General features: G+C 48.0%; 1 protein-coding gene and 1 pseudogene across 1 annotated transcript; both read right to left on the reverse strand.

Moving 5' to 3' along the window:
- Positions 1 to 416: 416 nt before the first annotated feature.
- Positions 417 to 3,712, reverse strand: LOC147963918 (uncharacterized). The gene is made up of 3 exons (XM_087528186.1): positions 3,132 to 3,712; positions 2,984 to 3,050; positions 417 to 1,143 (listed from the first exon to the last, which is right to left on the reverse strand). Exons 1-3 carry the CDS (start codon positions 3,417 to 3,419, stop codon positions 716 to 718), a joined length of 783 nt encoding a protein of 260 aa, XP_087384312.1. The 5' UTR covers positions 3,420 to 3,712; the 3' UTR covers positions 417 to 715.
- A 6,030-nt stretch (positions 3,713 to 9,742) lies between these two features.
- LOC125513493 (tyrosine--tRNA ligase 1, cytoplasmic pseudogene) lies at positions 9,743 to 11,997 on the reverse strand (annotated as a pseudogene).
- Positions 11,998 to 13,317: the final 1,320 nt, after the last annotated feature.

Below are 13,317 nucleotides of genomic sequence, written 5' to 3' on the forward strand. Positions count from 1 at the left end.
CCTAATTCTCTGGGTGCGAGTAGTGGCTGGTCCCCGCCTCCTGCAGGTTGGTTCAAGATTAATGTCGATGCTAGCTTCGTGGAGTCCATTAGAGAAGCCAGTGTGGGGGTGGTGGTCAGGGACGAGGAAGGGGAAGTTATTGTTTCGTCGTGGGATTTCATTGGTGCCTGTCAAAGTGTGGAGGAAGCGAAGCTTAGAGCTTGCATTGCCGGTCTCTACATAGGTATTTCTCTTCATAATCCTATAATTTCAGAGACTGACTGCGTTTTTGTGGTAGCGTCTCTTGCATCAGGGGACTATGACAGGTCTGCTATGCGTGACCTGAAGATGAAAGCGTTGAGTATCTCGAAGTTGATCAACAATCTTCAATTGTCAAAGATTAGCCGTACGGCCAATATGGTGGCTCATTTAATCGCTAAGTATAGCTTTGATAATAGATTAGATGGTATTCTTGTAAATGATGTACCGCCCTGTGTGGTGAATATTGTATCGAATGAGTGTACTGGTGTGGTTGGTTTATTAATACTCCCTCCGTCCGGAAAAAGTTGTCCAGCCGTAGTTCAACTTTTTTTTGCAAAAAACCCCCTCAGAGATTTAATTCTCGTGCAAATCACCCCGCCTCCACCTTCCTTCTTCCCAGTCGGCACCGTCGAAATCTTTCCCAAGCGGAGCCGCCGTCAGGCCTCGCGCGCTAGTGCCGGCCCAGCTCGCAGGGCTAGCGTCGCCGCCCACCTGCGCCGGCTCCGCACCTGCGTCGCCTCCGCCCACCTGCGTCGCCGCCGCTCACCTGCATCACCCCTGCATAACGTGTACGGCCTCCGCCGCCTCGCCGAAGCCCCCACTGCCGGCTTCCATCTCCTATGCCGGCGCCGGCCTCCATCTCTCCTCCGTGCGGCACAGGTGACGCCACCCGTTGAAAAGACGGCGTACAGGAGTCGCGCCCCGAGCTCCCGCTGGTGCGCTTGCTCTGGCCGGTGCGCTTCCTCTGGCCGCCGCCACCCACCTGCTCGCAGGACGAGTGCCGCCTCCCACCTCTGTTGCTGCCTCTGCTTCTAATCGATTGGCCTCGACTTCTTCCCGCCTCCTCTTCTGCCTCTGCTGGTACTACTCCATGACTTCCTCCCGCCTCCTTTGCTGCCTTTGCTGCAAAGTGTATCATTCAAGTGAAATTGAGCAATGGATGAGGAAATTGAGCGGTGTGTTCAATTGATGCTTGTTAAACTCAGATCATTTGAGCACTGAATTGAGTGGATCAGGAATAATCAGTGTACACCCAGGAAGAAGCACAACCTGATGCAAACTGTTAGAGCATTACTTGACCTGATTCGCTTAATCTTGTCTGAGAAGTTTATTTGCAAGAGTAATTCTGATTCGCTTAATTTTGTCTGAGAGCTACAGCCAAGAGTAATTTGATGGAGTAAGAGAAATTTGATGGTAACTTGATTCAGTGTACAAACAGACAAATGCAGAGAATATCTAATTTGATTCAGTGTACAAACAGATAAATGTAGAGACTGTAGCTTAAGCATTGAGTGTAGCTAAGTGTACAAACAGACAATGCAGAGATATGTACTGAACTTGAAAGTGAAATTGAAATTCAAATTGAGTAAAGTTTGCTGGAAAATTCTGAACACTTAGTCTGAAGCTCTGATGCAAAATCATTCTGATGCTCTGATTCAAATTGAATTTCAGAATGATGCAAAATCATTTGCTCCGATGCAAAATCATGCAGTGTAACTCTTGTAATTATTCAGATGCTCTGATGCAAAACCATGCTAGTACCATCCTTGGGTGAATCCAAAATTAACAGTACCTCATTTGGCTAACATAAATCAGAGCCGTCGAAAGTCTATTTTGCATCTAGCAACTCAACTCCAACTGGATGACAGGCCTATGTGTAACCTGTAACTAGCCCAACTACAGGGGAAAGGATCACAATTAACTTTGAGCAAGAATGTTTTGTTGAAAGTTTTCTGGAGTGATAAATGCACTCCAAAGAAGTTCAGTTAACTGTTACTGTTGTTGTCTGAATTTACACTGTCAAGAAGAATCAGTAAGATATGTAACAGTTGTCTGAATTTACACTGTCAAGAAGAATCAGTAAGATATGTAACAAAGTCAAGAATATGTTGAGCCATCAGTCAGTCTATGTAAATGCATATTCCAGCATGGTCATATAGCAGCACCACTACATATAGCAGCAGAACAATGATTCCTAGATGCAATAGTAATCATTTTGTTTAAAACTTCACAAAAATATCAGTCAACTTTTGAACACAAGTACAATCAGAATATGATCATGTTCAATAGTGATCATGTGCAGTAGCTGAATCCAAGTCGACGAAAATTTCAGTTAACTTTTGAAGTTTCGGTAACTACAGTAACTGAATTTACAGTAAGATTTCTCACTCCATTACTCTGCTGTTAACTGTCTTATTCTGATGTTAACAATCAGAATTAACTGTATTATTCAGTCAAGATCTTTGTTCAGTCAAGTTGATGTTCAGAACCTGTCATTTTCTTCCAAAACCTGTCAATTTCTGTCAGGTTTTGATCTATCAAGTTTACTGAATTTTTACTCAATTAGTTTTGATCTGTCAGGTTTTGAACTTTTGATCTGTCAAGTTGATGTTCAGGTTTTGATTCCTAGACACACAAGTTTACTGAATTTTTACTCAATTAGTTTGAGATTGTCATGCTTCCTAGTCAAAACTGTCATGGTTTTATCTTATCTTACTGGACAGTGGCATGTTCGTCTCAAGCATATGTTCATGCAAATTTGCAGTTATACAGTCAAGCATACTGTATGTTCATCTCAAGCATACTGTATGTTCATCTCAAGCTAACAGTAGTTGAACATTGGAGATCAAAGCATACTGTATGCCCAATGTTGTTTCAATGTGTGGTTGCTCTCTGGAATTCCATGGCTAACAGTAGTTTTAAAATCATCAAGGGCGCATCTGTACTCGTCTAGCAAGCTCACCTGAGATTAACGGAAGCAGCATCCGTACTCGTACTCCATTCCTCTGCACCAAGTCCTCCTCCAATCGCTGCACAGTCCAAGAGGACAAGAACAAAACCAGCTCAGCTGCTTGCTTCACTAGACAGAAATCAGCAGCTAGAAGACGGACCTGCGCTACCGTGGGCGAGCGGGCAGCAGGAGCAGAGCAGATGCGGCAGCAACGGCGCCGGTGCAGCGAAGAGGGCGGGTCCTCCATCATCAGTCCGCCAGCTCGAGGAGGGAAATGGCAGCGGCAAGACGAGCACGGGGCAGTGGCATGTGGCTGGAGCAAGTCTTCATCTTCCCCATGCCGTGGTCGTCTTCCCCACGCCGTCGAATTCTGCAGCAGCCGCTCGGGGTCTGGAGGAGGAACTGGTGGATGAGGAGCTCGAGGACGAGGAGCTCGAGGATCTTCCATGCCTCCAGATCAAGCCCCAACTCCCTCCAGGACATGAGCACCGCCGCCGGAGCCGGGAAGTCGCGGGCCTTGCAGAAAAGGGGATCCTTCCCTCTGGATCTCCTGGTGCGAAGGAAGAGAAGCGGCGAGACGAGGGGGATGAGGCGGCCGGCGCGTGGCGAGGCGACGGAGCAGGCGGAGAGGCGGCAGAGTAGGCGGCAAGGCAGCGGAGCAGGCCGCCGGCGCGTGGCGAGGCGACGGAGCAGGCGCGATGGGCTGCGTGGCTTGTCGGAAGAAAGGGGAGGGGTTTTTCGTAAAACTTCGGCGGAGACAACTTTTTCCGGACGGAGGGAGTATAAGTTGGTGTTAAAAAAAGTCAAAAGCCAAAAAAAACCCGCACGACTCCTTCGTCAAAAGCCAAAAAAAAACTACAACCCACGCACACACGTTCCCGTGCCGCGATCCCCAACTGCCGCTTGACCTGGGCAAAAGCAAAACCAGTCGTTCTCCCCGCAGGCAACTCCATATCCAGCGCGCGTGCTCCGCCTCCCCAATGCAAATTGGTTTTCCCAACGCCGCTGGCCAGCATCTCCCTCTCCCTCGACCTCCCCAGCGGCCTGCCCTCCTGTCCCCAAATCCAGGCGAGGCATGTGGGCGGCGGCGGCGGCGGCGGCGGCGAGGTGCGCCTCCCTCTCCCTCGAGATTCGACCTCACCGGCGTCCTCTCCCCCAGTCCATGCGGTGCGAGGCATGAGGACGGCGGCAGCGGCGAGGCGACTACGACGCAACGGAGGTGAGGTGAGGCGACGGGACCACGGCACGATCTAGGTTGGGCGCATCGACGGCGCGGAGTCTCCCCTCCACGACAATAAACTCGTCCACGCCCTCCTCTACTCCAGGGCCAGCCTAGGTGCGTTCTATCCATCACAAAGACTCGCTATGGTCCTCTGCTTCCTCGTGATCCGATATTGTTGCTGATGCGCCAGACAGACTCTTCTACAAGAACCATTGGTCTCACGTCACATCACCTATATATGTTCATCCACTTCTGTGAATGCTCACCTTTGTTCTTTTATTTGCAGGTTGAATCATGGGCATTGCGTAAGGCAATGGATTCATGGAGGTAGAGATGGAAGAACAATTTTTTAGGTGATTCGTAATTTCTTCTTTGACTCGATGAAACGGAATCCTCAGAAAATATTCTTGTCTCTTCCTTTATAGCTCATATAAGGCCTATGCAATTCCTTAGTTCCAGACTATTGTGAACCTCGGAGGACTAAGGTAAAGTTGCTGAAAGCAAGAAAACACATAGCAAGTTTTTGAAGTTTGACGAAGTTTAACTTCATGCTTGAATAGAATATTTGTATCAAATCTTCCTTAGAGGAGTAACGTTAGGTTGCTGAAAGCGTTAAAAGAAGTTCAAGCTTGCTAGATTGACAAAGTTTTCACTCCATTCTCTAGCTAGCTATTCCTATCCCATTTTTTTTGGGGGGGGGGGGGGGGGGGGGGGGAGCAGGTCAGGTAGGCATAGCAATAACATTACTATGCAACTCTGCATAGATGACTGATTTGGTAATGTACCTGTCCAAACTTGTTACATATGGATGACATCATTTTATTCCATTTGCTTGCCCACAACTTTTCTATTTAATATATATGGCGGGTACTGCCCTACTGGTTGTGTGAACGTCATCCAGATGATGCTAATGTCTTGAACACAATAGTCTTGTTACGCCATAAGTATTTGATTTTCAGAAGAAGAAAAATGCATTTTGATGATGCACTGAGCACCATATTTTTTGTTGATATGACTTCCTATTGACTATCCATAAGGCCATGTGATCTACCACGTAGAGCCTAAGGGCTGCCCACCGATTTAACATGGGTGAAGCATCTGCTACTTTTCCTTTGCTCATTTGTTAATCTATTTGTTAGTTGCCATCGTATTATAATGCCTCCATGAGGTGTTCGGTATGCTGCTTGTGCTCACGGGCGCAATCCTGAGACGTGCCTATGGGAAGGCATAGATTCATGTTTGATTGTGTTCCTTTTTGGATTTTGTGAGAGATGAATGGACCCGGATTGTGTAATGTCGATGGATGGTGCAGAGATAAATTCCTATCATGGACTCTTAATCGATTGACAATAAACTGGATGGCGAGCCATGAAGCAATCAAGAGCGAGAAGCATGGTGGCAAGGGAGAGAGCGCCAATGGTTGCTGGAGAAGATGTCAAGTCTTCGTCATGACACGCGGTTGAGGCCATATATAGGTTGTGTTCAAGATTTGTTTTGATCAAATATAGCCACCCTGATCAAATCATCTATATTGTTTCGTTGCAATGCGTTGGCACATTGATATATACCATGCATTTGAGAACTGTAGGCCTTTATTTATTGAAATGGCTTAAGATTTTTGCCCATCTGCAGGATAATGTCTGTATGATGTCAAATCATAAAACACAGCATCCAACACTTCAGTTATATTTAAGGTGAGTTTTCTTTCATACCTTGACATGTATGTGGCACATGTAATCTGCTGATTGCACGTAATAATCTAGAATATAATTTTTTCGATCTGCAGATTAATTAAATGTCTAACATATTTCACCTTTGCTACTCTCGCAGCTAGACAGACAGAGTGACTACGTCAGCGACACCAATCAAGAGTGAAAGTGTCACCGATCGACACATTCAAGAATAGTGGCAAGGGACCGGAAGTCAGATGGCTCTAACAAGCAGGAGCACCTGCAGGGCACACATCATTATTTCAAGGACACCAAGGTCGCATCGGAGTTTGACATGATGTCCTTGCCCTACTACACTCCATTCAGCGGCATGGTTAGTATGACTACAAAGATGCACTAGAGAAATGGTCAGGCAAGCTCGCAGAGTTGAGCGTGGGAAGGCAGCCAGAGAACGGCTATGGTTGATGTTCTGATTAGAGGTTCAGAGTGTGGGGGGCATGGTAAAATTCATCCCTTCTTTTGAAATTTGTAGGAAACCAGAAACAAGGGCACTCTTGTATATATGACGACACTTGGTCCTGCTTGTGTTAACAGATAGTTTTGTCAGAGAGGAAAGCAACTCTTTTTGAAATGAACTTGTATGTAAGTTGTGGAGTTTCAATGCAATTTTTTATTTTGTTTATTTGTTAGTTGTAGGCAGCCGGATGTAATGTTGTGATTCCCTTTTTATAATGTTGAAATAAAGCCATATTTCAGATAAATAGTTTGTGTATCACTGACTCATCTTGTTGCGTGATCTTTGTTGCATGTCACTAAGCTTAATCTCTATTAGACATTCTTCTGGTGAACTAATGAATGGCTGCATGGTTACTTGTTATATGTTGCATGGTATTTTCTTGTATTTGATGTACATGATGCAAATAGAAAAACTAAAGTAAATAACGAAGTTCTCTTTTTTTACGCTCGGGAGGAGTGCATTAAGAAGTAAAGTTTCATGGTTTGAGTAACAATCATGGGAAGAACCCGAGCATGATTTCCATCTTTAATTTATCTTGGCCACTGCTACCAACCGTGTAGTAGCAGATGTTGCCGCCGGATGTCTAAGTCCCTGTTTGGTTCATAAGTCCTAAGACTTTTTTTAGTCCCAACTTATAAGTTCCAAGTCCCTAAAAAGTCCCTACATGTTTGGTTTCGGGGACTTATAAGTCTCTATAAGACCATATTACAACTATAAGTCCCTATAAGTCTCTCCTTGAGAGCCTTATTTCATAAGTCCCAAATGCCCACTTTAAGTCCCTATAAGTCCCTCATGTTTGGTTTAGATGAGACTTATAGAGACTTATTTAAGTCCCTAGACCAATAAGTCCCTGGAAACAAACACTCTCTAACTCTTCATTATCCATATAATTGGCTAACCCTTCATTATCCATGTTAATGTGAAGTTCTTAGTACATGACCATATTGTTGGCCTCCTACCTCAATACCTAACTGAGAGCAGAGTTTAAGAGGAGATGGCACACGATGCGTGTAGCCGGAGATACATTGACACTTACAGTTGTTGTAATTTGACCGCTTATTGCCTTTATAAATGTTTATGTCCCGTGGCAACGCACGGGCATCTAATTAGCACATATACAAGCCAAATGCAAAAGGAGGACCTGAGAAAATGTCCACAATCTGAATGCATGGTGGTATACAATATTTGACTCAAATTTTGGTGTCTATATATAAGAAAAACGCTAGAAACCAATTAACAGTTGTACGTACGTCTGGTTTTGTTATGTTGCGGGGTATGTAGCATAGCTAGCGGTTGAGTTCGGAGTCAGAGAAGGAAACATGGAAAACGTGGGTATCAAGCAACTGCATGCGTTTGTAACTGTCTACGGTGCATTCGTGTATATATTACGTCCTCTGAGAGTGCATACATACCGTACCGCGCACGTATTCCAGCTTGCGGTACGTCTTGCCGGTCGACCCTCGTCTATACTCACACGGCCGTTGGATGGAGTGATTCATCATGCATGACAGAATGTACGGCCCTTACGCGCAGAACTCTTCCCAGCCACACATGTAGCAAGCGTGCGGCCTACGTATACATGCAGCAACAAGCGCGCGTTGCGGCTGGCATTCAAACAAACGCAGCAGCCAATCTCTCCCTTTTTAAACATTCGCGAGAACGCCGTCGACGGTCGTGAAACTCCATGCATCGTGAACTTCTCTACCTCTCTATGTGCATCTCTATCACAAACAACGCTATTGCTGAATTGCAAAGCACATTAGTTCGACGATGAGACCGAAGTTTGTTTCAGCGGCGATCTTGATGGTCGTGACGGTGCTGATCCTCCTCGCGTCGAGCTCGGCGCGGGTGTTGGGCGGCGAGGCCTTCTCCGGCGAGCCCATCATCAAGCTGTGCCGGCATTTGTATAGGCGGCGGCTTGGGGGAGGGCCAGGGTCATCGTGTGGTACACACAGCCCACACGGTGGTTGCCCACCCACCGGTTGAGAAGCGGCGCACATACCAACCGGGCTGAATGTGTGCCTCGGCCGATGTTAGCTCATCCGTCCTTCATTTTTGCACTTTTTATTGGCTTCTTCGTTGGTAGATCGCTCGGCATCGCCTGGCAATCTTCTGGTCGTGGATGCGGTCGGTGTGCATCACGTGTGATTGTTCTGTTGCTGTCATGTTCTGGAGGTTTTAATTGCTATTTCGTATTTTGGCTGTAGGTTTCTTCACATAGGTCTGATGCCTGGTGAGGTGCAGTTTCGTAAGGCCCCCTTTGTCCCATGGACCTTGTGAATCTGATCATGTCGTGTGTGTGGTGTTAGTGGGTTTTTGCCCCGTGGTAGACGTCTCTATACTAAGCATCTACAGCGGGTTTCCCATTCATGCCCCAACTCGCTTCCCCTTACCCGCCCCTTTTTCTGTTTGATCAGTGGTTACTTTAACTTGTACTGAATATTTTTGTTAATAAATTAATGGAAAGGAGTATCGTCCGCGTTGGAATTGTTGCACGTTCCAATTTTGTTTAACCAGAAAATGGAATTGTTTACATACTTCCTTCATTCCTAAATATAAGACCTTTTAAGGATTTCATTATAGACTACATATAGAGCAAAATGAGTGAATCTACATTCTAAAGTATGTCTATATACATCCGTATATAGTTCATAGTGGAATCTTTAAAATGTCTTATATTTAGGAACGAAGGGAGTACACCATTTTGGTTGATATTTCTGTGCCCTTCGATCATTTTGTACGACCTTCTTGTTTCTGTAAAACATGTTCCGTCTTAATCTTGTGGTTAGGTGATTGATCGATGCGGATGAAGGAACCATTCTAGAACACTTGTACTGGTTGGGCACCTTTGTGGAACAAAATAAAGAAGCTAATGTGCGCACCCCTGTCGGGTTTTGTTGGGATATCCTCCTCGCGTGGGCTGTAAAAGTATATTAATATTTTTTTTGAAAGATCTAAAAGGATATCAATATTGTCAGTCCTAGATGACACATGGATGGAAGAACTATTTCACCTTTTGCTACTATGCCCTCAACCTCCTGCCTGATCTTGTTCATGTGGGAAATCAACAACCTGTCTAAGAGAACAGCAGCCTATGCACACGAACTGAATGTTAGACCTCTGTATCTTCACGCAGCACAACATCAAAATGTTAAGCTCCTCAACCCTTTTTTTTTAAGAAATTTGTTTCATACCATGTATCAACTATTCACAAATGGGACACATTGCTGCTAGTATTTTGCAAATAAATAACTAAATACAGATTTGCTCAAACATATTGTGATCCTTAAAGGCATAAGTTAAACTAGACCGGATCCCTGAAGACTCCAACGTTATGCATACAACGGTCATTGATTAACGTCCTACACCTTCATAGCTTTCTTAAGATCTTTGGCTTTACTGTTGTCGGTGAAGTGGCCACACACAATATTCATCATCCTGTTCAGCGCCTTTGTAAGAGCCAGCTTCACCTCGGCGGGATGCAGAGCGCCGCTTTCATAAGGGCATCTCCAGCCGCGCTCCCAACAAGTTCTTTCATGGGGATTTTGCCGCGCCGGCGTCAAAAAAATGGCCCAGTCACGCCCTCAGAAGCTCGTTTTTCACCGGCTCGGGCCAAAACTGATGCCGGCGGACCCAGGCCGAACCCGGCACCCTGGGGGGCGCTTGGGGAGCCGGCACAAGCGAAAAAGACGCGTGATCCGCCCTGGCGGCGATCCGAGGGCCTTTTCCCGCCATTTCTTGACGCTTTTCCCTCGCATCTCTCCCGCTCGCTCGTCTTCCTCCCGCCATTCCCTCCCTTTCTCCCGCCAAACCCCCTCCCGCTCGTCTTCCAGTCGCCACCATGCCGCCGAAGAAGTACGCCATGCCGCGCGCGGCGGCAACCGCGAATGGCACCGTGACCCAGCCGAAGCAGAGGAAGCCGAGGGCGCCGCCATCGAAGCCACCAGGCCTGTCGAACGCCGAGTGGAGGGTGAAAGTTCAGCGGCGCGACGCAGTCACCGCCGACCGGCGGGCAGGGCCATTGCCAAGAAGGCCCGCGACAACGCGGCGCGCGCGGCGGCGTCTTCCTCATCTGTCGACCAGGCGAGGATGGTGAATCCACCCGTCGTCAGCCACGCCCAGTATGCGTCCTGGGGACAGCAAGGCGTCAGATCTCCATGGGGTTCGTCGTTGCCCGGCTACGCCGACGGCGACGCGCACGGTGGCTTCAACCCAAACGTGACCTTCCTCCATGGCCACCCTGCGACGCGCACACCCTCGTCCGCCTTCGTCGGCGTGTAGTACCCTCCATACAACTACTCGCCGCCCGCCACCTACGCGTCAAGCTCCCGCGCCCACGACCACACGGACGCCAAGCCCGAACGACGCCTCTACATCGCCGCCCAGCAGCGCCGAAGCCGCGCCGACACAGTCCAGCACCGAAGCAGCTCCGACACCGCCGAGCCCGCGCACGCCGACTCCGCCAACGCCTGGAGCCGACCCCGCCGAGTGAATCATTGCGCACGCGAACTTGCGGCGTGCTTGTTTTTTGTAACACCAGACTACGCCCGATCGCCAGATTTGTAACGTCTTTTGAGAGTGGGAACGACCAAGTTTAAATTTTCCGGATTCTGGGGCCGGCCGAATTAGCGCCGGCACGCCCCCAGGCCGCTCTATTTAGGCGCCCTGGGGGGCCGAACGGCTGGAGATGCCCTAATCAGCGATAAGCTCCTCCATCTTGTGAAACATCCTGCTAATGCCATCACCGTTCTCTTCCTTGCCGGGCACCTCAAAGCATCCAAACCATGGAAGCACAATATGTTTGATGTACTCCAGGCACGGGTTGCCTTCTGCAACTTTCGCAGGATAGTGAGTGTTCGTTATCTTCACAGGTACATCTCGCTCCTCGTCTTCCATGAAGATGGCGAACATTGGATCTTGTATCCTAGCATGTTCATGGTCTAATATCAAATTGGGGAGCTTACTATGGGACAGAATAATAGGCCCATGCTCTTCACCCTTCATGTCTCTGCAGTATTCTCTGGTCAGCGTGCCGACATCCTCATGATCCATGGACAGCAGCCATACGTCCGCCTTCTGGAATAGCACGGTAGCACACTGCATGCAGGTGTAGACGACCCTCGCGCCCACCACATCGCCCCGTTCATGCGGCTTGATGAGCTCTCGGTACTCCACGGACGGTTCCGCGATGCCACAACACCTTACCGTCCTCCCCAAACTGTTGTTTCGTCGGAGTCCGGGCAGTTTATTTCGTCCGACAGCCACACGAACTCCACCCCGTTGAGGTCCAGACCTGCCGCCTTCCATATATCGATCATGCAGCGTCCGATGGCCTGGATCTTGCTTAGGTCTTCGGATTTGCCGAGTATATGGGCGAACCAATCTGCCATCAGGATCTCGACCCTGCAACCGGCTTTGATGAGCTTGTTGACGTTGAACACCAGCATGATCCCCTGGCCGATGTGTACCCATGGGGAGGGGTCGCACCAGACGTAGCACTGTAGCAGACAGGTGCGGCCTTCCTCTCCTCTCCACAAGGATACTGAGCTCGTCCTCGTCGCTGCTCTCCAGCCCGATGCTCCTGATTGATTATAGTGAACCTCTCGTCCAAACTCATCATCGGAAGTAGAGCGTTCCCTGCAGCGCAGATGGGCGCCTCGCCTGAATTTTGCATGGGGGCAAACAAAACTGGATCGTAAACGCGTCTCAGGGTAGTCGAGCCGTTTCCGGGTGATCAGATTCGGGGAGATGACGATGCGACGAGGTTTTGAGCGAGGCAGCGGAGGCGATTGAGGTTTGCCTGGATTGCGTCGTGGGGTATATTTGGGCCTTTAGGACAGGGGGCGCGTGTTAGGCGCCGGTGGACCGTAGGATGAGGCTCACATCAGCCGTACGATCTCGTCCCTATGCCCTGAATGCAACCTTCCTCCTCATCAAAATCAAAAAACGAATCGGCCAACCGTTCAAGTGATCGCGGCCGGCAACTCTCAGTCCGCCGCCGTAGTTGATAGAGGCAAGGGTGCCATGGCCGGTGCAGCAGAAATCAGGGACCGGTCAGACTTGAACAGAATCATGTAAGTTCAGTTTACTCAACTGTGGATATATATATAAACTCAAGGCAATGTCGTACAGTTTCCAGGCGCCACATTTTTCGGGTACAGTATCGCGATAACAGACACCTTAATGCCTGTAGATCATACGGAGCCAGGAGCATGCAACAAATCAATTGAATGAATGAAGGTATTGAAAGAGTTTAACAGAGATGGAAAAAGAACAGCGGCAGCTCATGGTTCTAACTCAGGCAGAGCCAAGAAGAACAAGTATCACAGCAACGTGTGATTCTTATTCAGGGAAAAAGGATAGGCGCCGTGGCAACTCGAACAGATAACCCCCTGTATACCCAGGACAAGAACAAACAACAGAAGTGCTGCAGAATGAACTCCGGAGGCACAGAAATGCTGCAAAATAACCGATGCCTACGCTCGTACTCCTGAAATGCTCTCAGTTCTCAATTTCTCACCGCAACGACTTCCATGCTGAGCAGGCATCAGTTATTTCTAGTTAAGCTCCAGAAGAAGCAGAAACAAAAAGATATATAGAGAGATTCCAATCAAACCATTATTTCAGGAGTACCAGCGTCTTTGTGGGGAGCCAGTACAATCAACTCACACACACACACACACGCATTGCTGTTGAACAGCTCAGACTGGTGGTGGAACCATGGAAGAAGCTGTGTCTTTCAAATCAAGATTTGGAGAAACAGGTGTGGCATTATCTTGATTTTCCATTTAAAAAAGGCTAGCATCCACAACAAAAGACCTAATTTAATGGCTAACATAGCCTTGCTCTAGAATTAGACATTATGGAGAGCACTCAAACTGGAGCAGTCAAACTTAGGAAGATCACTAGTACACTATCCTCTACTTAAACGGCTAAG

The sequence above is a fragment of the Triticum urartu genome, chromosome 6A (genome assembly GCF_056163025.1).
Source record: "Triticum urartu cultivar PI428250 chromosome 6A, HENAU_Tu73, whole genome shotgun sequence".
Taxonomy (NCBI): Eukaryota; Viridiplantae; Streptophyta; class Magnoliopsida; order Poales; family Poaceae; genus Triticum; species Triticum urartu.